Here is a 23,303-nt window from a genome sequence, read left to right as displayed (position 1 = left end):
AAGCTCCCTCTACACTGTCCGATCAAACACTCCCAGAACAGATACAGGATGGGGTTAGATACAGAGTAAAGCTGCCTCTACACTGTCCCCATCAAACACTCCCAGGACAGGTACAGCACGGGGTTAGATACAGAGTAAAGCTCCCTCTACCCTGTCCCCATCAAACCCTCCCGGGACAGGTACAGCACGGGGTTAGATACAGAGTAAAGCTCCCTCTACCCTGTCCCCATCAAACCCTCCCGGGACAGGTACAGCACGGGGTTAGATACAGAGTAAAGCTCCCTCTACCCTGTCCCCATCAAACCCTCCCGGGACAGGTACAGCACGGGGTTAGATACAGAGTAAAGCTCCCTCTACCCTGTCCCCATCAAACCCTCCCGGGACAGGTACAGCACGGGGTTAGATACAGAGTAAAGCTCCCTCTACACTGTCCGATCAAACACTCCCAGGACAGGTACAGGATGGGGTTAGATACAGAGTAAAGCTCCCTCTACACTGTCCCCATCAAACACTCTCAGGGCAGGTACAGCACGGGGTTAGATACAGAGTAAAGCTCCCTCTACACTCTCCCCATCAAACACTCCCAGGACAGGGACTGCACAGGGTTAGATACAGAATATTAGAGTGACATTGTTTTAAGTCTCACCTGCCATCCTGTGGCCTCTCTGGGTGAAAAGGTTGATGCACTGGTTGCGCTGCCTATTTGAATTCACATGGGACATCTTGCCAATGTCACCTCTAAAGCTTTTCATTGTGTGCAGCCTCTTTGTGCGCTACCTTTACATTTTTTTTTAAACGCGATATCTTAAACGGGACAACCTGAACAGCCTGCGCAGTACCTTCCGGGTTGGCTCACTGCTGCACTCGAGTGCGGAACATTGCTTCTTCCAGAGGAGCCTGTCATCTCGGGGTTTGACCCCAGTTCGCAAAGTGAGAGGGGCTGATGTCCAGCTCATTGTGTCACTTGGTGGTTGGGAGGAGTTACTACATCTGCCAGCCCAGGTGAGTGGCTTATTAATAAACACAATCCCAGGAGAGATCTGATTGTGCGTATTTTCTTTTTTTTAACCCACAATTCCACCTTTTTGATTGTTTTTGTTTAGCCCTCGGAAGGTTGGAGCCCTGTCTTGGTCGCCCTCTAAGCAGCCGCTATCTGGAGTGGTAGAGATCGAAGACACGCCGATGGGCAATAAACAGACGCCAAGAAGCCCTGCACCCCGGGGCAGGGGGAAACGAGGACGACCGCCAATCAGATCTTTCGTTGGGAGGTAAGCAGTGCAGTTGGGGAATGTCGGAATGCTGGCACTGGGGAAATGGAACACATTAGTATTGGCACTGTGGCTCCTTTTAGTTCTGTGCCGCGCCCCGGCAATGGTTTTGACTGCCAACATTGTGGGCCGAAGGGCCTGTACTGTGCTGTACTGTTCTATGTTCTAACCAGCACACCCTACCAATGCCAGCTGTCCTGTGGCGTCTCTAGACTACCCAGTTAGGGTAGTTTTATGCTGGACCGAGAATGCATGTCGGGCCTTTAGCTGTAGTCAGAGACTATTGTCCCAACTGTCTGGGCTGGAGATGAACCAGGCCCCAGAGGTGAAAGGTCAGTTTCTGACTCGACGAACATCCTTGTTCCCTCAGTCCAGCGGATTGACTGAGTGGAAAGCGGGTATCGACTGTCAAATAATGATCGTTAAATGAGAAGTTATTTTGGGGAACAATTCACATGTAGAGGGATAACTTGGGTACCAGAATCGAGCAAACCCTAACTAACGTTCAGTTGAGATGTTAAACAGATCCTGTTTGTCCTCTTGAATGGACATAAAAGATCCCATGTCTACTGTTTCAAAGAAGAGCAGGGGAGTTTTCTCCAGTGTCCTTCATCAACATCCCTAAAACAGATGATTGTCATTCTCACGTTGTTGTTTGTGGGAGCTTGCTGTGCGCAAGTTGGCTGTCACATTTCCTTCATTACAACTGTGACTACACTTCAAAAAGTTGTCTGTAAAGTACTTTGGCATGTCATGAAGTGGTGAAAGGCGCTATAGAAATGCAGGTCTCTCTTTCTCGTTTTCCTGCCCATTGGTTCCATACAGCACTGGGAGTGTCAGCCTGGATTTGAAGAGGTAATCGACCTCACAACCTTCTGACACACGAGCAAGAGTGCCCACTGAGCCACAACTGACATCAACCCACACTCAATGTAACTATTGGTTTAAAAAAAAACCCAGAATAAACCCAGCACCTGTAAGGTGATAAAACTCTCTGGAAAATTCCTCTTCAGCCCCCTCGGATGATGGAAACCAGTCCAGGAAATAACTTCCCAACATCCGTGGTTATTTGTCGTGCTCTGAAGGGGAGGGGCAATGTAGACTTAAAAATAAATTAGACTTTGACCGTCTATCAGATTACAAGTGCAAATGGTGGATATATCTTGTTCACTGGTTAGTGCGGGTTAGATGAGGCGGTGGTGTAGTGGTATTGTCACTGGATTAGTAACCCAGAGACCCAGGTATTCCCCTGGGGACGAATCCCACCATGGCAGAAGGTGGGTTTTGAATTCAATCTGGAATTTTAAAAAAAGCTAGTCTAATGATGACCATGAAACCATTGTCGATTGTTGTAAAAACCCATCTGGTTCACTAATGTCCTTTAGGGAAAGAAATCTGCTGTCCTTACCTGGTCTGGCCTACGTGTGACTCCAGACCCACAGCAATGTGGTTAACTCTTACATGCCCTCTGAAATGGCCGAGCAAGCCACTCAGTTGTATCAAACCACCAAAAAGTCAATAAGGAATGAAACTGGACGGACCACCCGGCATCAACCTAGGCACCGGAAACGACAATAGCAAACCCAGCCCTGTCGACCCTGCAAAGTCCTCCTTACTAACATCTGGGGGCTTGTGCCAAAGTTGGGAGAACTGTCCCACAGACTAGTCAAGCAACAGCCTGACATAGTCATACTCACGGAATCATACCTTACAGACAATATCCCAGACACTGCCATCACCATCCCCAGGTATGCCCTGTCCCACCGGCAGGACAGACCCAGCAGAGGTGGTGGCACAGTGGTATACAGTAGGGAGGGAGTTGCCCTGGGAATCCTCAACATTGACTCCAGACCCCATGAAGTCTCATGGCATCAGGTCAGACATGGACAAGGAAACCTCCTGATTACCACCTACCGCCCTCCCTCAGCTCATGAGTCAGTACTCCTCCATGTTGAACACCAATTGGAGGAAGCACTGAGGGTGGCGAGGGCACAGAATGTACTCTGGGTGGGGAACTTCAATGTCCAACACCAAGAGTGGCTCGGTAGCACCACTACTGACCGAGTCCTAAAGGACACAGCTGCTAGACTGGGTATGCGGCAGGTGGTGAGGGAACCAACAAGAGGGAAAAACCTACTTTACCTCATCCTCACCAATCTGCCTGCTGCAGATGCTTCTGTCCATGACAGTATTGGTAGGAATGACCAGCGCACAGTCCTTGTGGAGATAATGTCCCGCCTTCACATTGAGGATACTCTCCATCGTGTTCTGTGGCACTACCACCATGCTAAATGGGATAGATTTCAAACAGATCTAGCAATGCAAAACTGGGCATCCATGAGGAGCTGTGGGCCATCAGCAGCAGCAGAATTGTACTCAACCAAAATTTGTAACCTCATGGCCCAGCATATCCCCCACTCTACCATTACCATCAAGCCAGGAGACCCACCCTGGTTCAATGAAGAGTGCATGAGGGCATGCCTCAAAATGAGGTGTCAACCTGGTGAAGCTACAACCCAGGACTACTTGCGTGCCAAACAGCGTAAGCAACATGCAATAGGCAGTGCTAATTGATCCCACAGCCAACGGATCAGATCTAAGCTCTGCAGTCCTGCCACATCCAGCCGTGAATGGTGGTGGACAATTAAACAACTAATAGGAGGAGGTGGCTCCACAAATATCCCCATCCTCAATGATGGGGGAGCCCAGCACATCAGTTCGAAAGATAAGGCTGAAGCATTTGCAACAATCTTCAGCCAGAAGTGCCGAGTGGATGATCCATCTGGGCCTCCTCCTGAAGTCCCCAGCATCAGCCAATTCTATTCACTCCGTGTGATATCGAGAAATAACTGAAGACACTGGATACTGCAAAGGTTATGGGCCCTGACAATATTCCAGCAATAGTACTGAAGACCTGTGCTCCAGAACTTGCTGTGCCCCTAGCAAAGCTGTTTTAGTACAGCTACAACACTGGCATCTACCTGGCAATGTGGAAAATTGCCCAGGTATGTCCTGCACACAAAAAGCAGGACATATCCAATCTGGTCAATTACCGCCCCATCAGCCTACTCTCAATCATCAGTAATGTGATGGAAGGTGTCTTCATCAGTGCTATCAAGTGGCGCTTGCACAGCAATAACCCGGTCAGGGAGGCTCAGTTTGGGTTCTGCCAGGGCCACTCCGCTCTTGACCTCATTACAGCCTTGGTTCAAACATGGACAAAAGAGCTGAACTCAAGAGGTGAGGCGAGAATGAATGCCCTTGACATCAAGGCAGCATTTGACTGAGTATGGCATCAAGGAGCCCGAGCAAAACTGGAGTCAATGGGAATCGGGGGGAAAACTCTCCGCTGGTTGGAATTGTACCTAGTGCAAAGGAAGATGGTTGTGGTTGTTAGAGGTCAATCATCTCACTGCGGGAGTTCCTCAGGGTAGTGTCCTAGGCCCAACCATCTTCAGCTGGTTCATCAATGACCTTCCTTCAATCATAAGGTCAGAAGTGGGAATGTTCGCTGATGATTGCACAATGTTCAGCACCATTTGTGACTCCTCAGAGACTGAAGCAGTCTGTGTATGAAATGCAGCAAGACCTGGGCAAAATCCAGGCTTGGGCTGGTAAGTGGCAAGTAACATTCGTGCCACACAAGTGCCAGGCAATTACCATCGCCAACAGGAGAGATTCTAACCATCTCCCCTTGACATTCAATGGCATTACAATCGTTGAATCCCCCACTATCAACATCCTCGGGGCTACCATTGACCAGTAACTGAACTGGAGTAGCCATATAAATACCGTGGCTACAAGAGCAGGTCAGAGGCTAGGAATCCTGTGGCGAGTAACTCACCACCTGACTCCCCAAAGCCTGTCCACCATCTACAAGGGACAAGTCAGGAGTGTGATGGAATACTCTCCACTTGCCTGGATGGGTGCAGCTCCAACTACACTCAAGAAGCTCTTGATTCAAGTGAGTCTAAATTAGTCCAGATATCAATGTTACTATAACTGATTTAATTTCTGCCTTACATCTTTCCAGCAATTTCCTAATCTTTATATACACATCAGGTTAAGTTTACTAGCTATCTGACCATTCATAATCAATGTACGAATATTCATTAAAGACCATGACAATAGAGGTACAATGTAAGAATAGGACAAAGAGATAGTAAAATTTCCTTTTACTAATTAAAGTCTATCAAATTTCTTCAGATGGAATAGACTTCAGATAGAGTATCCATTTAGGACAAAGCAGCCCGCTTGATTGGCACCCCGTCCACAAACATTCACTCCCTCCACCACCGACGCACAGTGGTAGCAGTGTGTACCATCTACAAGATGCACTGCAGCAATGCACCAAGGTTCCTTAGACAGCACCTTCCAAACCTGCGACCTCGACCACCTAGAAGGACAAGGGCAGAAAATGAATGGGAACACCAGCACCTGCAAGTTCCCCTCCAAGTCACACACCATCCTGACTTGGAACTATATCGCCGTTCCTTCACTGTTGCTGGGTCAAAATCCTGGAACTCCCTTCCTACTAGCATTGTAGGTGTACCTACCTCCCATGGACTGCAGCGGTTCAAGGAGGCAGCTCACCACCACCTTCTCAAGGGCAATTAGGAATGGGCAATAAATGCTGGCCTGGCCAGCGACGCCCACATCCCATGAAAAGAATAATGAGGAGGGGGTAGGAGGAGGCTTGTATGGATGCAAAATACCAGCATGAACCAGTTGGGCCGAATGGCCTGTTTCTGGGGTCTAAGTTCCATGTAAAGCATCGTAGGCAGTTTGGATGCATTGCCACTGTCTGCTCTTATGCAGCGAACTCCATAAACCTGAGCTCATCCCAAACGTCCTAACTCGCACCAAGCCCCATTCATCCATTACCCCTTCATGCTCGCTGACCTACATTGGCTGCCGCTTAAACAACCCCTCAATTTTAAAGTTCTGATCTGTGTTTTTAAATCCCTCACCCCGCTCCCTCTCTCTGGAATCTACCACCCTCCCCAGATGGCTGCGTTCTTCCTATTCTGGCCTCTTGAGCATCCCCGATTTTGATTGCTCCACCATTGGGGTCGTTAAAGGCCTGCTCAGGTCAGGAAAAAGAACCCAACCCGAACCCGACCGATCCAGACCCGGCCTGAGTCCCTCCAATTTCGACCTGAGCCCGACCCGACCATCCCTTTACTCACCTTCCGACTGGGATGCTCCAGGAAGCTGCAGTGCCTGTGTGATGACATCACAGTGACATCACTCACTCACTGCGCAGACTCCGTTTCATCCCGGATTCCCGGCTCAGTTACCGTGTGTGTCCGACCCGACCCCGACACGTGTTGTCGGGTCCTGTCGGGTTGGTGTTGGGTAGCAGGCCTTTAGAGGTTGTACCCTTCAGCTGCCTGGGCCCTAAGCTCTGGAATTCCCTCCCTAAACTTCTCTTTCCTCCTTTGACCAAGCTTTTGGTCACTTTGCCTTGCGTGTCCCAATGTCAAACCTCCGCTTTATAACACTCCTGTGAAACACCTTGTGATGTTGTATTTATACAGCACTTTTAATATAATACAAGTTTTTTTTTGTGGAAGTCGGAAGGTACTGAGGAAGTGAGGGGCTCGGTGACGGAGGCTGGTTGTACTGGAGGGTTGAATTAGAACACCGAGAAACCAAGGCAAAGGAAGCAATCGTCTGAGTTACAGAGAAGCCCTTGCACGTTGAGAGCTGCAGTCATGTGTTGCACATCCCATAATCAAGGGTAGTTAAGGAGTGTGCTGCAGGGCAAAGGAAGGCTGTTATCCTTGTGACAAAAAATATAGTATGTCCACGTTGAGTTTGACCAAGTTCAACTTTGGATGAGAACACCTGATTAGCAGTGATTATAACTTTCAGAATATACTGTGGGACCGGGGCGGCACAGTGGCGCAGTGGTTAGCACCGCAGCCTCACAGCTCCAGCGACCCGGGTTCAGTTCTGGGTACTGCCTGTGTGGAGTTTGCAAGTTCTCCCTGTGTCTGCGTGGGTTTCCTCCGGGTGCTCTGGTTTCCTCCCACAGCCAAAAGACTTGCAGGTTGATAGATAAATTGGCCATTATAAAATTGCCCCCAGTATAGGTAGGTGGTAGGGAAATGTGGGGATGTGGTAGGGGTATGGAATTAGTGTAGGATTAGTATAAATGGGTGGTTGATGGTCGGCACAGACTCGGAGGGCCGAAGGGCCTGTTTCAGTGCTGTATCTCTAAATAAAAATAAATAAATAAACCTTTCTTTTTATTTTTAAATGTTTCCCCCCTCACTGGGGTGAGTAATGTTGGTGTTTCTGAACATCGAGCACTCCCAGGTCTGGAAAAACACAGCCACAAGCAGAGCTCCCCAACAAACATTATTCTCAGCCTCAGAGGAACAACTGCTCCTGTGGAACATTCCACACCATCCCAGGACAGTGTTCTCTAGCTGTTTTCCCATTTCGTACAGGGCCCTCACATCTGGCAGAGAGAGGAGGCAAGACCCCTACCTCTACCTCAGTGACCTCTACCACCAAGAGGAACAAAGGTAGCAGGCGCATGGGAACACCACCACCTGCAAGTTCTCTAAGCCGCACATCATCCTGATTTGGCAATATATTGCCATTCCTTCATTCTTGCTCAGTTAAACTCCCAGTCGAACAGCACTGTGGATGTACCTTCAGCACACAGACTGAAGCAGTTCAAGGCCACCACCTCCAGGGGCAACTAGGAGACTGACCAATACCGGCCTTGCCAGCGATGCCCGCATCCCAAGAATCATTAAATAAAAAAGACTTTTATTGTGTCAGTCTTGACTAGACTCCCCCAGAGTCTAACACTGTGGCACTCAGTTGTTCTGTAAAAGGAGACTGGATGGAGTCTTACAGAGCAGACAATCTGTTTGATGGGCCAAATGTTCTGTATCAGTCCTTAAGCTGTTGAGTTGGCGGAGGAGACTACCTTTGTGTGGTTGTGGAAACGTAGAAAATAGGAGCAGGAGTAGGCCATTCGGCCCTTCGGGCCTGCTCCGCCATTCAAAAAAGATCATGGCTGACCGTTTAATTCAGTAACCTGTTCCTACTTTCTCCCCATATCCCTTTGGCATTAAGAAATATATCTGTCTCCTTCTTCAATATATTTAATGACTTAGCCTCCACTGCCTTCTGCGGTAGAGAATTCCACAGGTTCAGCACCCTCTGAAGAAATTTCTCCTCATCTCGGTTCTAAATGGCATACCCTGTATCCTGAGACTGTGACCCCTGGTTCTGGATTCCCCAGCCAGTGGGAACATCCTCCCTGCATCTGGCCTGTCTAGTCCTGTTCGGATTTTATAGGTTTCTATGAGGTCTCCTCTCGTTCTTCTAAACTCTAGTGAATATAGGCCTAGTCGACCCAATCTCTCCTCATACATCAATCCTGCCGTCCCAGGAATCAGCCTAGTAAATCTTCTTTGCACTCACTCCATGGCAAGAACATCCTTCCTCAGATAAGGAGAGCTAAACTGCACACAATACTCTAGATGTGGTCTCACCAAGGCCCTGTATAACTGCAGTAAGACATCCTTGCTGCGTGTACTCAAATCCTCTTACAATGACATTTACACACTAACAATGAGTGCCGCACCTTCGAGCTGTCCGATGGAAAGGTGGACTGTGTGGATGTAAATATGTGAAGATATGAAGTCTTGGGGATAATGGTATATATCTGAGAGGTTGTAGAGGAAGTCCTGTCATGATCTGCAGATGGAAGGCAGCTCAGAATTGGCAGTCTCTTGTAGTTGAAGAGATGAGGAAACAGAAAGTGGAGGGTTGGATGAGTGAGTGTGTCTTTGGGCAGGGAGGAATGCTGAAGGTAGCTGTGTCCAATTTTGAAAGGTCTCTGCATAGCATTAGATCAGATGATTGAGACAGTCACTGTCTTCAGGGCACTTTTAAATCGCACCCTTTTCCCCATCCATTCTTTGTTAGAGCCTGGGTTATTGGACCAGTTAGAGCTTCGAAACAAAGCCCAGTGGCATCCTCGGCTAACCTCCGTGCTGGCTGGAGAATTATGGTCTGGTGAGGTAACCCTGGCTGATATATTTTTGCACTGTCAAGGCCCAGGGTATTAACAGGGTGGGGTTAAGTGTAGGAAAGTGGTGAAGGTTATGCTGTAGGGAAGAGGTTGTCCATCAGGAGTGTGTTTGGGCAGGGAGGAGGAGGAGGGGGGGGGTAATGATTGTGGGACCGCTGTGCTCTGTGTTTGTAGAGATTGACCTCCTGACCTTTGTGGCTCAGCATGTAGTACTCTTGCCACTGAGTCAGAAGGATATGGGTTCACATCCTACGTCAGAGACTTGAGCCCATAATACAGGCTGACACTCCCAGCGCAGTACTGAGGGAACACTGCACTGTCAGAGGTGCTGTTGTTTGGATCAGATGTTTAACCAAAGCTCTGTCTCCCCTCGAGTTAAAAGATTTTGCAGCCACAACTTCAAAGAAGAGCAGGTTGACCCAGCCAATAGTTAATCCCTCAACCGACATCACTGAAACTGATTATCTGGTCATTATCTCATTGTGGGAGCTTGCTGTGCGTAATTTGGCTACTATGTTTTCTAGATTACACTTCAAAAGTAATTAATTGGTTATAACGCACTTTGGGATGTGAGAGGCGCTATATAAATGGGAGTCTTTTCCTCTTTTTCCTGTTAAATGGATTTACCTTGCTACCTTGTTTGCTCCCTGCGCTGGGGGGCGTGGCTTCTGAGGGCAGTAGCGATCATAAACAGGCTTTCTACTGGGAGCATTGAATTTACCCATGTACACACCTCTCTCTAGTACGATAACTTATTCCACAACTTCATTGTGCTGTGGGTGAAAAAATATTCCCCTGACTTCCCAACTAAATTCTTGGGTTTCAGTCTGCATGCCCTGAGATTTGAACCCCTCATTTGGGAGGGGGGAGAAAAGTACTCATTGCGTTCTTTCTCTTCTTTTCCCTTCTCTCTAACGCCCCGTCTCTTGTCCTCATTTTTTTTCCTGCAGGGAGATGATGCAGGTGTCACCCCGGGCGCGTGGAGATGACCTGTCGAGTGCCACATCTCCTGAGGAGGAACACTACACCCGCATCATGGCGCGTCCCCCGGAGAAGGCGGTTCCCCCGCCCCTCCCCCGCTCGGGCTCACCGGAGATCCCACGTCCCCAGGGGTCGTTGCCCTCTGACCCTGAGCTCCCGGCCTCCCAGGCCAGTAGCTTCGTGGGGCTGCGGGTAGTTGCCAAGTGGTCATCCAATGGATACTTCTACTCGGGAGCGATTACCCGTGACTCCGGCGACGGCAAGTACAAGGTGCGGTTCGATGACGGCTATGAGTGCGAAGTGCCGGGCAAGGACATCCTGCTGTGCGACCCCATCCCTGTGGAGACGGAGGTGACGGCCCTGTCTGATGACGAGTACTTCAGTGCAGGTATCTGGTGTCCGCTCCCTAGGCAGGATATAGCGGGTTATGTCGCCAGGCCAGAGATCGAATCCTACTGAAGGAGAATTTTGATTCAGTTTTTAAAAGAAAAAGTCTGGAAATACATTCAGATCGGGAGTACGGCCATAGAGCCTCTTGAACCTGTTGCATAGGAACATGGTAAGGCTATTCAGCCCTTCAAGCCTGTTCTGCCGCTCAATTAAATTATAGCTGATTTGTATCTTAACCCTATTTAATCTGCCTCAGATCCATATCCCTTTAATACCCAAATAAAAACCCAGAATCAGTAAAAATGATCATGAATCTGATAGGTTGTCCTATTGCACTGGATTTTGCACTACTGTGCATTCCCTTGGCCTTGCCCACCTGCAGCTGACCCTTCAGCCCCTCCTCAGGATTCACTCCCATCACCTTTGGTCTCGTGGCTGCTTTCATCTCAGTCTTCCGATCACTGCTCTATTCTCATCTGGAGCCCTGCTTGTTGTCCCCTCTGTTCTCTCATTGTAAAGCACCTTGAGACTCTTTTTGATAGGGGAAAGGTGAGTGTGAGGGGGTGAGAACACTTTCACCTGTGGCTGCTGGATTTGCAGTCATACAATACGATTTAATTTGTGGAGCAGGCTCGATGGGCTGAATGCCCTACTCCTGCTCCTATGTGTCAAGGCAAACAGCTGTTGTGCAGCTCAGAGTATTGTGTCACGCTCTGCTCTGTCGGCATACGGACATAAATAGGAGCTGGAGTAGGCCATTCGGCCCCTCGAGCCTGCTATGCCATTCAATAAGGCCCAACATCTACATCGACTCCACTGTCCCGTCCCAATCCCATATCCCTTCTGTCTACCAATTGTCTTATGATATGGCAGCTACATCATCAATGGGTTGTCCAGAGATTTCTCCCTTACTTTCCCCCATACCCCTAGAGTCGACTGTGGCCCGTACTTCTAGACTTTCCAGCCAGGGGAAACAGTCTCTCAGCGTTACCCCTTAAGAATTTTATATTTTTCAATGAGGTCACCTCTTATTCTTCTAAACTCCAGGGAATATCAGTCTATCTACTCTGTCTGTCCTCAGCCCTCTCATTCCAGGAATCAATTTAGTAAACCTAAAGCAACATATCCTTCCTTCGGTAAAGAGAGCAAAAATGTACACACTACTCCAGGTACAGCACCACTAAAACCCTGTATAATTACAGCAAGACTTCCTTGCTCACATACTCAAAACCCTTTACAATAAAGGCTAACATACCTTTGGCTTCCAAATTATCTACACGTTAACTTACTGTGATTCCTGTACAAGGACCCCTGAATCCCAACATTGACCAGTCTCTCAACTCATTCAAAAAAAAAAATTTCCGGTTTTCTATGCAGGCAAAAGTTAGTGTAAATTTCTTACCGTCTGCCACAAAAGAGCATGTTTGCTGGGGGAAGCTTGGAACTATGGAGACTGAGATTAGATGTTTGTTGGGTCAGTGATTTCAGGTGATGTGGAGCTGTAAATGGAGTTAAAGTGTATATCGGCCAGACTTTGTTCTAGTCCAATCCCCTTGCAATAAAGGCTGACAAACCACTTGTAAAGACAGCGAGCTTCTCGTGTGCCATTATCTACAGGTATCGTGAAGGCTCACCGGAAGGAGGCGGAGGAGTTTTACTACTGCATCGAGAAGGATGGTCTACAGAAGTGGTACAAGCGAATGGCGGTCATTCTGTCGCTCGAGCAGGGCAACCGACTGCGCGAGCAGTTCGGTCTTGATCCTTGTGAGGCAACCACCCCTCTCACCATGGCAGCCGACATCAGCTTGGGTAAGTGGGGAAGAAGGCTCCCCAAGGCGGTGCTACCTCTGGGCCGCCCATTTGCTCTTGTTTTACCAGGGACGCACCCTTGCCTCAACTGCCTGAGCCTCGGCGGTGAATGCCAGTGGGCTATTGAACCACGGAAGGCATCACGAGTCTGGCCCTCCTCCTCCCTTGTGGGACACATGGCAGTTTAGGCTGGGAATCGTGGCCAGTTTTGGAAGTGATGGGAGGTGGGGGAACCGACTGTGGGCCTGGATGAAGGCTGTAGCTCTCCTGGTGCACAGCAAGCTGGGAGAGCGTGGTCAATCCTGGTGAGTGAAGACAAGTGTCCCTGTACCAAGTTGAGTATTGTTATTGTTCCAGGTCATAACTTGCTGCCTCAGAAAAAAATTATTTTGCTGATCATCTTAAATCTGTGTCCTCTGATTACTCCCAGAATCTCTCATAATTTTGAACAGCTCTATTAAATCTCCCCTTAACCTCCTCTGCCATAAGGAAATCAATCACAGCTTCTTCAGTATCTCCACGTAACTGAAGTCCCTCGTCCTCAGCATCATTCTGGTAAATCTCCTCTACCCACTCCACGGCTTTGACATCTTTCCTAAAATCTAGTGCCTAGAATTGTCGAATTAGTGATTTATAAATGTTCAGCATAACTTTCTTGCTTTTAACTCTGTCTCTATTTCTAAATGTATTTTATACCTCTTTATAAATGTATTTATTTTATACCTCTTTGCATTATACGTAATATGATTTAATTATTTGTCATCACTGTCAGACTGGTATCCAAATCTCCCCATGGTCTTGCCCCTCCCTTTCTCTGTAATCTCCTTCAGCTCTATAATGCTCAGATATCTGCGCTTGTCCAATTCTGGCCTCTTGTGCATCCCCGATTTTAATCGCTCCACCATTGGTGTCTGTGCTTGCAGCTGCCTGGGCCCCAGGCTCTGGAATTCCCTCCCCAAACCTCTGCACCTCTCTCCTCCTTTCTAAAATACTAATTAAAGCCCGGCTTTTAGTCGCCTGTCGGAATATCTCCTTATTTGGCTCAGTGTAAATTTTTGTTTAGTAACGTTCCTGTGAAGTGAGTTTTTTTCCCCATTGTTGGAGGTGCTATATAAATGCAGGGTTGTTGTAAACCAGCTGGACAGGGGCTTTGAGCCTTTCTGATGTAACGGGTGTTGAGCTGAGGTGCGTCTCTACAATGATGAATTAAACCTTTGCCCCCAGATAACCTGGTGGAAGGGAAACGAAAGCGTCGCAGCAACCTTGGCGCCAGCACTCCGACCCGGAAACAGGGGGACAGCCCGAGGGCCATGGTGCTCTCGGGGAAGAGGAAGCTGATCAGCTCAGACGAGGAACGCTCTCCTGCAAAACGTGGGCGCAAACCGGGGGCCACAAAATCCGGTAACGGCGAGACATTTGGCAACCGGATTGGGAATGGCTGTTCATTATTAGAAGCACAGAAGTGTACAGCACAGAAGGAGGCCATTCGGCTCATCGTGCCTGTGCTGACTCTTTGAAAGATCTATCCAGTTAGTTCCCACTCCCCCCTGCTCTTTCCCCATAGCCCTGCAAATGTTCCTTTCAAGTATTTATCCATTTTCCTTAGCATGTTCAAATATTAACGATTGCTGTTGGGTCATTCCTCAGCTGCCTTTTCCTCCTAGGGCCAGAACAGAGGTTCCAACTAGCAGGAAGGTTTGAGCAAGCCGGGCTCTTTTCTCTGACTTGTGAGCTGCTAGAATTCTTTAAGATAATGAAATTGTTTAATAGAGTCGACTTGGAGAAGATATTTCCACTTTTTGGGGATACTAAAAGTAAGAGCCATGAATGTAAGAGAGTCACGCATAATAAATCCAATAAGGGAATTCAGGAGAAACTTCTTTATGGAGAGACTGGTGAGAATGTGGAACTCGCTACCACTGGGAATGGTTGAGGCAAATAGTATAGATGCGTTTAAGGGGAAACTGGAAAACACACAAGGGAGAAAGGAATAGGAGGATTGTGGTTAGGCTGAAATGAAGAGGGGTGGGAGGAGCTCATGTGCAGCATAAACACCATCATGGAGCAGATGGGCTGAATGGCCTGCCTTTGTGCTGTTAATTCTGAGGGTTGTGGTTTCTGGTCTGCAGGGAGCACTAAGACAAGTGGGTTTTCAAGCCGCTCGGAGGGAGATGTCTGCGGTGAGTCCAGCACCTTGGTGGAAGCCCAGCACGGTCCTATACCAAAAAGCCCCACCTTGTTTGTGGGCTACGCCTTCATTCTCACCGTGGCAACAGAAGCAGACCGGCGGATGAACAAGCAAGCTCAACGGGACGGAGCAATCAGCGGTGAGGACGATGAGGGTGAGCCCAGTCTTTCCTTCTCTCCTGCCCATGTCTCTATTGTTAGTTCATTATGACTAAGCTGACGAGATTGGGGGGTGGGGGGTGGGGGGGGGGGGGCAGTGGAAATGAGGGGCATTGGAGAGAGGGCAACACTGGGGGGAGGGGAACAGAGTCTGCAACACATGAGGGAGGACAGAGAAACCACCACTGCAGCGGGGGTGTGAGGGGGAGTTTTCCAATACCCAGTCCCTCCCCTCCAGTGAGACACTCCAACTTTTCACAGCAGGTTTGCAAACTGCATCACCTGATCGAACGTCCGGGAATAATCCAACCAGAATTAGCGGCTGTAATATATCACCCAAGCTTCAGGTTGTAAATTCACTGTGTGTCACTGAGGCACACAGAGAGAATGGGTAGATCCCAGTATTTGGATAGTAGGTTGATGGGTGAAGTTGGTATCTCACTGTGTCCCTGTTTAACTGTAGAGTACGTGGAGACTGCAGCTTACAATAAGCAGTACACAGAGTCACAGCTACGAGCTGGTGGTGGATACATCCTCCAGGATTTCAACGAAGCACAGGTAAAAAAAAAAATATATATATATTTTTTTCTATAATGAGCCCTGCTGCTCTGACACTGATCTTGGGTAAGTGGGGAGGTAAAGGAGGAGAATGAAGGGATTAACACCAAATGAAACGATGCAACAAACTGACATGCAGGCAGACTGCTGTCAGCTGTACAGTGAAAGGGTTGCATTGATCTAGCGCCTTTCATAACCTCAGCACGTCTCAAATCACTTTACAGCCAGTGAAGTACTTTTGAATCACTGTTGTAATATAGGAAATGCAGGAGCCAATTTGTGCACAGCAAGATCCCACAAATGGCAATATGATGATGTCCAGATAATCCGTTTTAGTGACGGTTGACAGATAAACTATTGGTCAGGACGCTGGGGAGAACTCCCCTGCCCTCCTTCAAATGGGATCTTTTACATCCACCTGAGAAGGCAGACAGGACCTCGGTTTAACGTCTCATCCAAAAGGCAGCACCTTTGACAATACAGGGCTCCCTCAGTACTGCACTGGGAGTATCGGGCTGGATTTTTGTGCTGAAGTCTCGGCCGTGTGGCTTGAACCCACAATGTTCTGCCTCAGATGAGAGTGTTATCCACAAAGCCACTGACACCACTCTCCTGTCTCACCACAATTGCAGTAACTCTGTCACTATGGCTAGTTGAGCCAGACATCAATGCAGCAGTGATTGTACAATGGATCCAGAGAGAGCTGTTAATTCACCAGTTACAAGAGCATGGGAAATCTGTGGCAATTCACTGTGAATACCTATCACTGTAAATTTTCCCAGCCCATACGTGTATCTTTTTACTTCCTCAAGGTGATGTTGCTTGAAACACTTTGCTGCCACCCTCCAATCAATGGTGCCAGTCAGAGTTGGCATCAAGTACAGGAGAGTTCAGCTCCCTCTCGTACCGACACCAACAAGGTGATATCGAGAGGTCCCCTAATCGTGTCCAGTTTCTCTGAAGCAATGTTGGCCAAGTTAGGGTCTAGTTCTGCGCTCAGAGTTCATGCCCAAACTCAACTTTGAGACATAATCTATAGAGCCAGCAGTCAGTCACTTGTGCTGCATTCCGAGTGTGGTCCCAGATGTAAAGAGGAACGGGGCAACTCCTTAATGGACAACTAAACTCAAGTAGTTATGTACAGCCACTTAAATATTTTCCAGAGGCTGCTTTCCTGCACGGTGAGACTCACGGCGTGACCCTGTTGTGTTTCAGTGTAAAGCTGCGTTTCAGTGCGTACTGATAGCAGACCAGCATTGTCGAACGAAGAAGTATTTCCTCTGTATCGCCAGTGGAGTCCCGTGTGTGTCTAACCTGTGGGTCCGGGACAGCTGCCTCTCAAACCAGCTGCAGCCTTACAAGAATTACTTGCTTCCTGCAGGATATAGTGTGGAGGCAGACCGCATCCTAGAGTGGTGAGAAGATGGGTCTTTCATTTCTCCATCATTTTCTATTTTTATTCTCCACTGTTGTTAGGGGAGAGTGTGGATCTTTATTCCCTATCACTGACTCTACCCGCCCATTTAATCCCCTCCCACAGCCCATGTACACTCTCCCCTATCACTGACTCTACCCACCCATTTAATCCCCTCTCATAGCCCATGTACACTCTCCCCTATCACTGACTCTACCCACCCATTTAATCACCCACAGCCCATGTACACTCTCCGTTATCACTGACTCTACCCACCCATTTAATCCCCTCTCACAGCCCATGTACACTCTCCCCTATCACTGACTCTACCCACCCATTTAATCCCCTCTCACAGCCCATGTCCACTCTCCCCTATCACTGACTCTACCCACCCACTTAATCTCCATAGTCGAGCTTCCAAAACATTTGGCGACACCCCAAAGCCAATGAAAACATTTTAAATAAACTTTGTCGATCTGTCTTCCTGATGTATTCCCGCTCTATTCCACAGGCATCCTCGGACCACTCCGTTCAAGAACATGAAGGTGCTGCTTGTTTCAGATCAGCAGGAGAGTTTTCTCAGCCTTTGGTCAGAGATACTGATGATGGGAGGGGCAATGTCAGTCAGACAGCACAATTCAACAGCACACAACAAGGGTGAGCAGCTTCAGCCCGCCGTTTGGGGTGGGGTGTGGGGGGGGAAGCGGGTGCGGGTTGGTCATTAGTGAAATCTGTGTAGTTGTGTGAAACTTGCAGACGTTCGCCACTTGCACTATAAAAATAGTGAGGCCTGTTCTCTTCCTAGTGTTAAAGCAAGGAGTGTTAAAAATAGGGATCGAAACACTTAGTGTCGAAAATAATCAGTATCAGCATTTCCAGGACAGGGTACAGCACAGGGTTAGATACAGAGTAAAGCTCCCTCTACACTGTCCACATCAAACACTCCCAGGACAGGTACAGCACAGGGTTAGATACAGAGTAAAGCTCCCTCTACACTGTCCCCATCAAACACTCCCCAGGACAGGTACAGCACAGGGTTAGATACAGAGTAAAGCTCCCTCTACACTGTCCCCATCAAACACTCCCAGGACAGGTACAGCACAGGGTTAGATACAGAGTAAAGCTCCCTCTACACTGTCCCCATCAAACACTCCCCAGGACAGGTACAGCACAGGGTTAGATACAGAGTAAAGCTCCCTCTACACTGTCCCCATCAAACACTCCCAGGACAGGTACAGCACAGGGTTAGATACAGAGTAAAGCTCCCTCTACACTGTCCCCATCAAACACTCCCCAGGACAGGTACAGCACAGGGTTAGATACAGAGTAAAGCTCCCTCTACACTGTCCCCATCAAACACTCCCAGGACAGGTACAGCACAGGGTTAGATACAGAGTAAAGCTCCCTCTACACTGTCCCCATCAAACACTCCCAGGACAGGTACAGCACAGGGTTAGATACAGAGTAAAGCTCCCTCTACACTGTCCCCATCAAACACTCCCCAGGACAGGTACAGCACAGGGTTAGATACAGAGTAAAGCTCCCTCTACACTGTCCCCATCAAACACTCCCAGGACAGGTACAGCACAGGGTTCGATACAGAGTAAAGCTCCCTCTACACTGTCCCCATCAAACACTCCCAGGACAGGTACAGCACGGGGGTTAGATAAACTGTTTAAATGTGACTCTGTTTCTGCGGGGTGGGGGGGGGGTCTTCAAATTAAAACATAAACAGAGATTCATTTCCCTCCTTCTCCTCCTGCTGTTGTTTTCTGACTGTCTCAGGGTTTTTTGTATATTGTTCTCTTCTCTTCTTCCATGTGTTTGAAGTCTTGGAAGTTTGTCAGACATTAAAAAACAGGGGTTAGATACAGAGTAAAGCTCCCTCGACACTGTGCCTGAAATGCTTCTTAGTCCAGTAAATGCCCACCCTTGGTCTCTGAGACCATCAATGGGTGGTGACATTGCACAGTAGGTCTGCTGTGCTCTCTTTAGTCCCACTGTCTACTTCAGAACATAACTGGGTGCAAAGATCAGCCTCTGGTGTTTTGAGGCCGGAAAGGGATGCGAAAATGCCTTTTTGGTTAAACTGATCGTTGTTTCTTGTGCTTTCAGACGTCCCGTTGGGGACCTGTGACATTGTGGTGACCGATTCCTCCTGTCCGCCATTGTTGCTGAAGTGTGCTGAGTCGCTGGCCCTGCCTGTAGTCTCGCAGGAGTGGATCATCCAGAGCTTGGTCACGGGACAGAGAGTCAGTCACAACAACCACCCCAAGTACAAACACACCTATAAACCCAGCTAAAAGGAAACATCCGATCATGCCCCTTCCCTCTCCTTCCCCTTGCTCCCTCAACCGCCAATCAATTGTGCTGTTGTTTTACATTTTAGAAGCTTTTAATTGTCTGTGTTTGTAACTGCATGTATGAAAATGTACATAGTTTTATTGGTTTCATTTTTATTAAAAAATAATGGAATAAACCGTGTTTCTCGGCCTTTTTGTCAGATTTAAATTAATTTTATTTTTGAACTGTGAATAATTTATTCATGGGAACAGACTGAGCTGAAATCGGCGCTGGCTTTGAGGCAACGTATCAGCTTGGGTGAGTGTTGATTGTTGGCCTTGATCCTTTTTTGTAAAAGTTCTCATCTCCCCCGGCCCCACCCTTTCTGCCAATTAATCTTAAATCTGTGTCCGCTGGTTAGCAACTCTGCTGCCAGCGGAAACACTTTCTCCCTAATTTCCGTCACAAAACCCTTCATTCATTTTTTAAAAAAGCTTTGTAATTGCTGTGTACTGAGACATCAGTCTTGTAGAAACACAAGTCTTCCTTACACTGTTTTTCACTCCTCTCAGGTATGCCAATATGCTTCACGTACAAGGATTTACATTTAGAAGTGCACTTTTGCAACATAGCTGAATATTGCAGCCATGTGGTGCACAACAAGACCCATGAAAACAGAATGAGATGATTCAACATTTAATCTCTTTGGTGCAGTTGGTTTTGAAGCTCTTAACCAGGGTACTGAGAGAAAACTCGGTTTCTCTTCAGATAGTGGCCCTGGGCTCCCTCAACATCCAGAACCTGAATAGGCAGACAGGGTTTCAGTTGAATATCCCATCCAAATGATGGCACTTCTGATAATGCAGTACTCCCTCAGTAATGCACTGGAGTGCTGCCCTGGATCACGTGCTCAAGTGCTGGAGTCGGCTGGGGCTTACACTCAAGAAACTGGAGCACAAAATCTCGGCTTACGCTCCAGTGTAGTGCTGAGGGAGTGCTGCAAAGCTGGAGGGTGCTGTCGTTGGGATGAGTCATTAAACCAAGGGCCCTCCCATCTGCCTTCTCAAGTGGATGTAAAAGATCCCATGGCACAATCTTGAAGAAAGCAGGGGAGTTCTCCGGCTATAATATAGCCCTCAACCAACATCACAAAAAACAGATTATCCGGTCATGATCACGTTGCTGTTTTGTGGGATCTTGCTGTGTAAACTTGTTTCCTACATTACAACAGTGACTATACTTGTGCTTTGGGGGGGAACCCCTGAAGTTCAGAAAGGCAATAGAAATGCAAGCCTAGTTTTCATTGTCCATCCCTAGTTGTCCCTTAAGGTGGTGGTGAGCTGCCTTGAACCACTGCCAGTGAGTCTGACATAACAGTGTCTTGCTGGACCATTGCAGAGGGCAATTAAGCATCAAGCACATTGGTGTGGGGCTGGAGTCACATATAGGCCCTGACCAGATGAGAATGGCAGGTTTCCTTACCTGAAGGAACATTAGTGACCCAGTTGGGTTTTTGACAATCTGACAGTTTCATGTTTACTTTAAGCATTTCCTCTGAAAGATGGCACATCCAACAGTGCAGTACTCCCTCAGTACTGTACTGGGAGTATCGGCTGAGATTATATGCTCAAGTCTCTGGAGTGGGGCCTTGAAGGCATAACTTATTGATGGTCCACGCACAAACTACTAGCTGACTTATCAGCTACAGGGAGGAAAGAAGCAGAGACTGGTGGATGTAAACAGCTGGGTCAGAGTAGGCACAATAGGAGTGGATAGGGCTGGGTGAGGGTCGATGACTGACTTGTGTCCCAACTCTTCTTGCACAGGTAATAAGATGGGCAGAGTGCTTGAGGAGGTAAGAGATGGTAAATGGAGGGGGAAGGGGGAGGTTAGTGGTGGGGGTGGGGGTGGGGTGAGTGTCCGGTACCTTCATTATTCCCCATCCCCACAGATGGGAAATCAGCCAAGATTCCCAGTTATAATCATTGATCGGGGAAATCCCCGGCTGAAATTTTTCATGTGCGGGTGTCAGAACAGAATTTGGCTCAGTTGCGATGCCCCTGTAGTTGAATAGCTGTCTGCCACTCCAGGAAAGGAGTTGGGTCGGGGGTGGAATATTTAATCTGATTATGTTTCATTAAATATACCACGACTAACATTATTCCAAGGATCTCTCTGCTGTGCAATATTTATCTCCATTAGCCGCCTTCCTGTGTCAACTTTTAAACCCAAGCTACTGTGAGAATTCTTTGAAAGAGCTACGCAATTCGTCCCACTTCCCTGCTCTTTCCCCATAGGCCTACAAAACCTTCTCCCTTCAAACATTTAATCTTCTCTCGCATCTTGAGAGTGTCTTCTTTTGTGGCCCAACTTAAAAAAGAACAGTAAAATTAGATGACATTGTTTTGTCCTCCATTCAGTACAACCTATCCTCTATTGAGGAACAAGCAGCACACTCACTATGCTGTAGCGATGCTGCCATCTGGTGGCAGGAGCAGGGACCACAGAGGAAAGACAAAGCCGAAGACAATTTGTTCATTTCCTTGAGCTCAGCTGATTTGCATTGCAGTTAGGTTTGCTGACTTTGTGGCTGTCTTTGTTGCAAGTGTGCTTCTGGAATTTTCTGTAAAAAATTGGACACCAAAGGGACAGATCTACCCACACCTGCCAGACAGAAACATAGAAAATAGGAGCAGGAATAGGCCATTCGGCCCTTCGAGCCTGCTCCGCCATTCATTATGATCATGGTTGATCATCCAACTCAGTAACCTGTTCCGGCTTTCGCCCCATACCCTTTGATCCCTTTAGACCCAAGAGCTATATCTAACTCCTTCTTGAAAACTTACAATGTTTTGGCCTCAACTACTTTCTGTGGTAGTGAATTCCACAGGCTCACCACTCTCTGGGTGAAGAAATTTCTCCTCATCTCAGTCTTGAAAGGTTTACCCCGTATCCTTAGCCTATGACCCCTGGTTCTGGACTCCCCCACCATCGGGAACATCCTTCCTGCATCTACCCTGTCAAGTCCTGTTAGAATTTTATAGGTTTCTATGAGAACCCCCCTCACTCTTCTGAACTCCAGCGAATATAATCCTAACCGACTCAATCTCTCCTCATACGTCAGTCCCGCCATCCCAGGAATCAGTCTGGTAAACCTTTGCTGCACTCCCTCTATAGCAAGAACATCCTTCCTCAGATAAGGAGACCAAAACTGCACACAATATTCCAGGTGTGGCCTCACCAAGGCCCTGTATAATTGCAGAAAGACATCCCTGTTCCTGTACTCAAATCCTCGCTATGAAGGCCAACATACCATTTGCCTTTTTTACCGCCTGTTGCACCTGCATGCTGACCTTCAGCGACTGGTGTACGAGAACACCCAGGTCTCGCTGCATATTCCCCCCTCTCAGTTTATAGCCATTCAGACAATAATCTGCCTTCCTGTTTTTGCCACCAAAGTGGATAATCTCACATTTATCCACATTATACTGCATCTGTCATGCATTAGCCCATTCACTCTTGTCCAAATCACCCTGAAGTCTCTCTGCATCCCCCTCACAACTCACCCTCCCACCCAGTTTTGTGTCATCTGCAAATTTGGAGATATTACATTTAGTTCCCTCATCTAAATCATTAATGTATATTGTGAATAGCTGGGGTCTTAGCACCAATCCCTGCAGTACCCCACTAGTCACTGCCTGGCATTCGGAAAAAGACCCATTTATCCCTACTCTTTGCTTCCTATCCGCCAATCAATTTTCTATCCATCGCAATACACTACCCCCAATCCCATGCGTTTAATTTTACATGCGAATCCCTTATGTGGGACTTTGTCGAAAGCCTTCTGAAAGTCCAAATAAACCACATCCACTGGCTCCCCCTCATCAACTCTACTAGTTACATCCTCAAAGAATTCCAGTAGATTTGTCAGGCATGATTTCCCTTTCGTAAATCCATGCTGACTCTGCCCGATTCTACCACTTTTCTCCAAGTGCTTTGCTATAAAATCTTTGATAATGGACTCTAGGATTTTCCCCAATACCCACAGCAGGCTGATTGGTCTATAATTCCCTGCTTTCTCTCTACCTCCCTTTTTAAATAGTGGAGTTACATTTGCTACCCTCCAAACTGTAGGAACTGTTCCAGAGTCTATAGAATCTTGGAAGATGACCACCAATGCATCCATTATTTC

At 47.8% G+C, this 23,303-nt stretch overlaps 1 protein-coding gene across 5 annotated transcripts in view; it reads left to right on the top strand.

Moving 5' to 3' along the window:
* Window positions 1-19,287, top strand: part of tp53bp1 (tumor protein p53 binding protein, 1) — a 119,709-nt gene extending 100,422 nt beyond the window's left edge. For 3 of the 5 annotated variants that reach the window (XM_068015552.1, XM_068015553.1, XM_068015551.1), the window contains exons 21-29: window positions 1,104-1,268; window positions 10,281-10,699; window positions 12,319-12,510; window positions 13,735-13,911; window positions 14,640-14,852; window positions 15,320-15,414; window positions 16,630-16,829; window positions 17,340-17,485; window positions 18,944-19,287. In XM_068015552.1, coding sequence (XP_067871653.1) covers window positions 1,104-1,268; window positions 10,281-10,699; window positions 12,319-12,510; window positions 13,735-13,911; window positions 14,640-14,852; window positions 15,320-15,414; window positions 16,630-16,829; window positions 17,340-17,485; window positions 18,944-19,131 — 1,795 coding nt within the window. In that variant the 3' untranslated portion in view covers window positions 19,132-19,287. The remainder of the gene's footprint in view (window positions 1-1,103; window positions 1,269-10,280; window positions 10,700-12,318; window positions 12,511-13,734; window positions 13,912-14,639; window positions 14,853-15,319; window positions 15,415-16,629; window positions 16,830-17,339; window positions 17,486-18,943) is intronic. The other 2 variants (XM_068015554.1, XM_068015555.1) reach the window with 2 other exon arrangements.
* Window positions 19,288-23,303: the final 4,016 nt, after the last annotated feature.

The sequence above is a fragment of the Heterodontus francisci genome, chromosome 35, assembly GCF_036365525.1.
Source record: "Heterodontus francisci isolate sHetFra1 chromosome 35, sHetFra1.hap1, whole genome shotgun sequence".
Classification (NCBI taxonomy): Eukaryota; Metazoa; Chordata; class Chondrichthyes; order Heterodontiformes; family Heterodontidae; genus Heterodontus; species Heterodontus francisci.
This window is presented reverse-complemented; position numbering and strand designations above follow the sequence as displayed.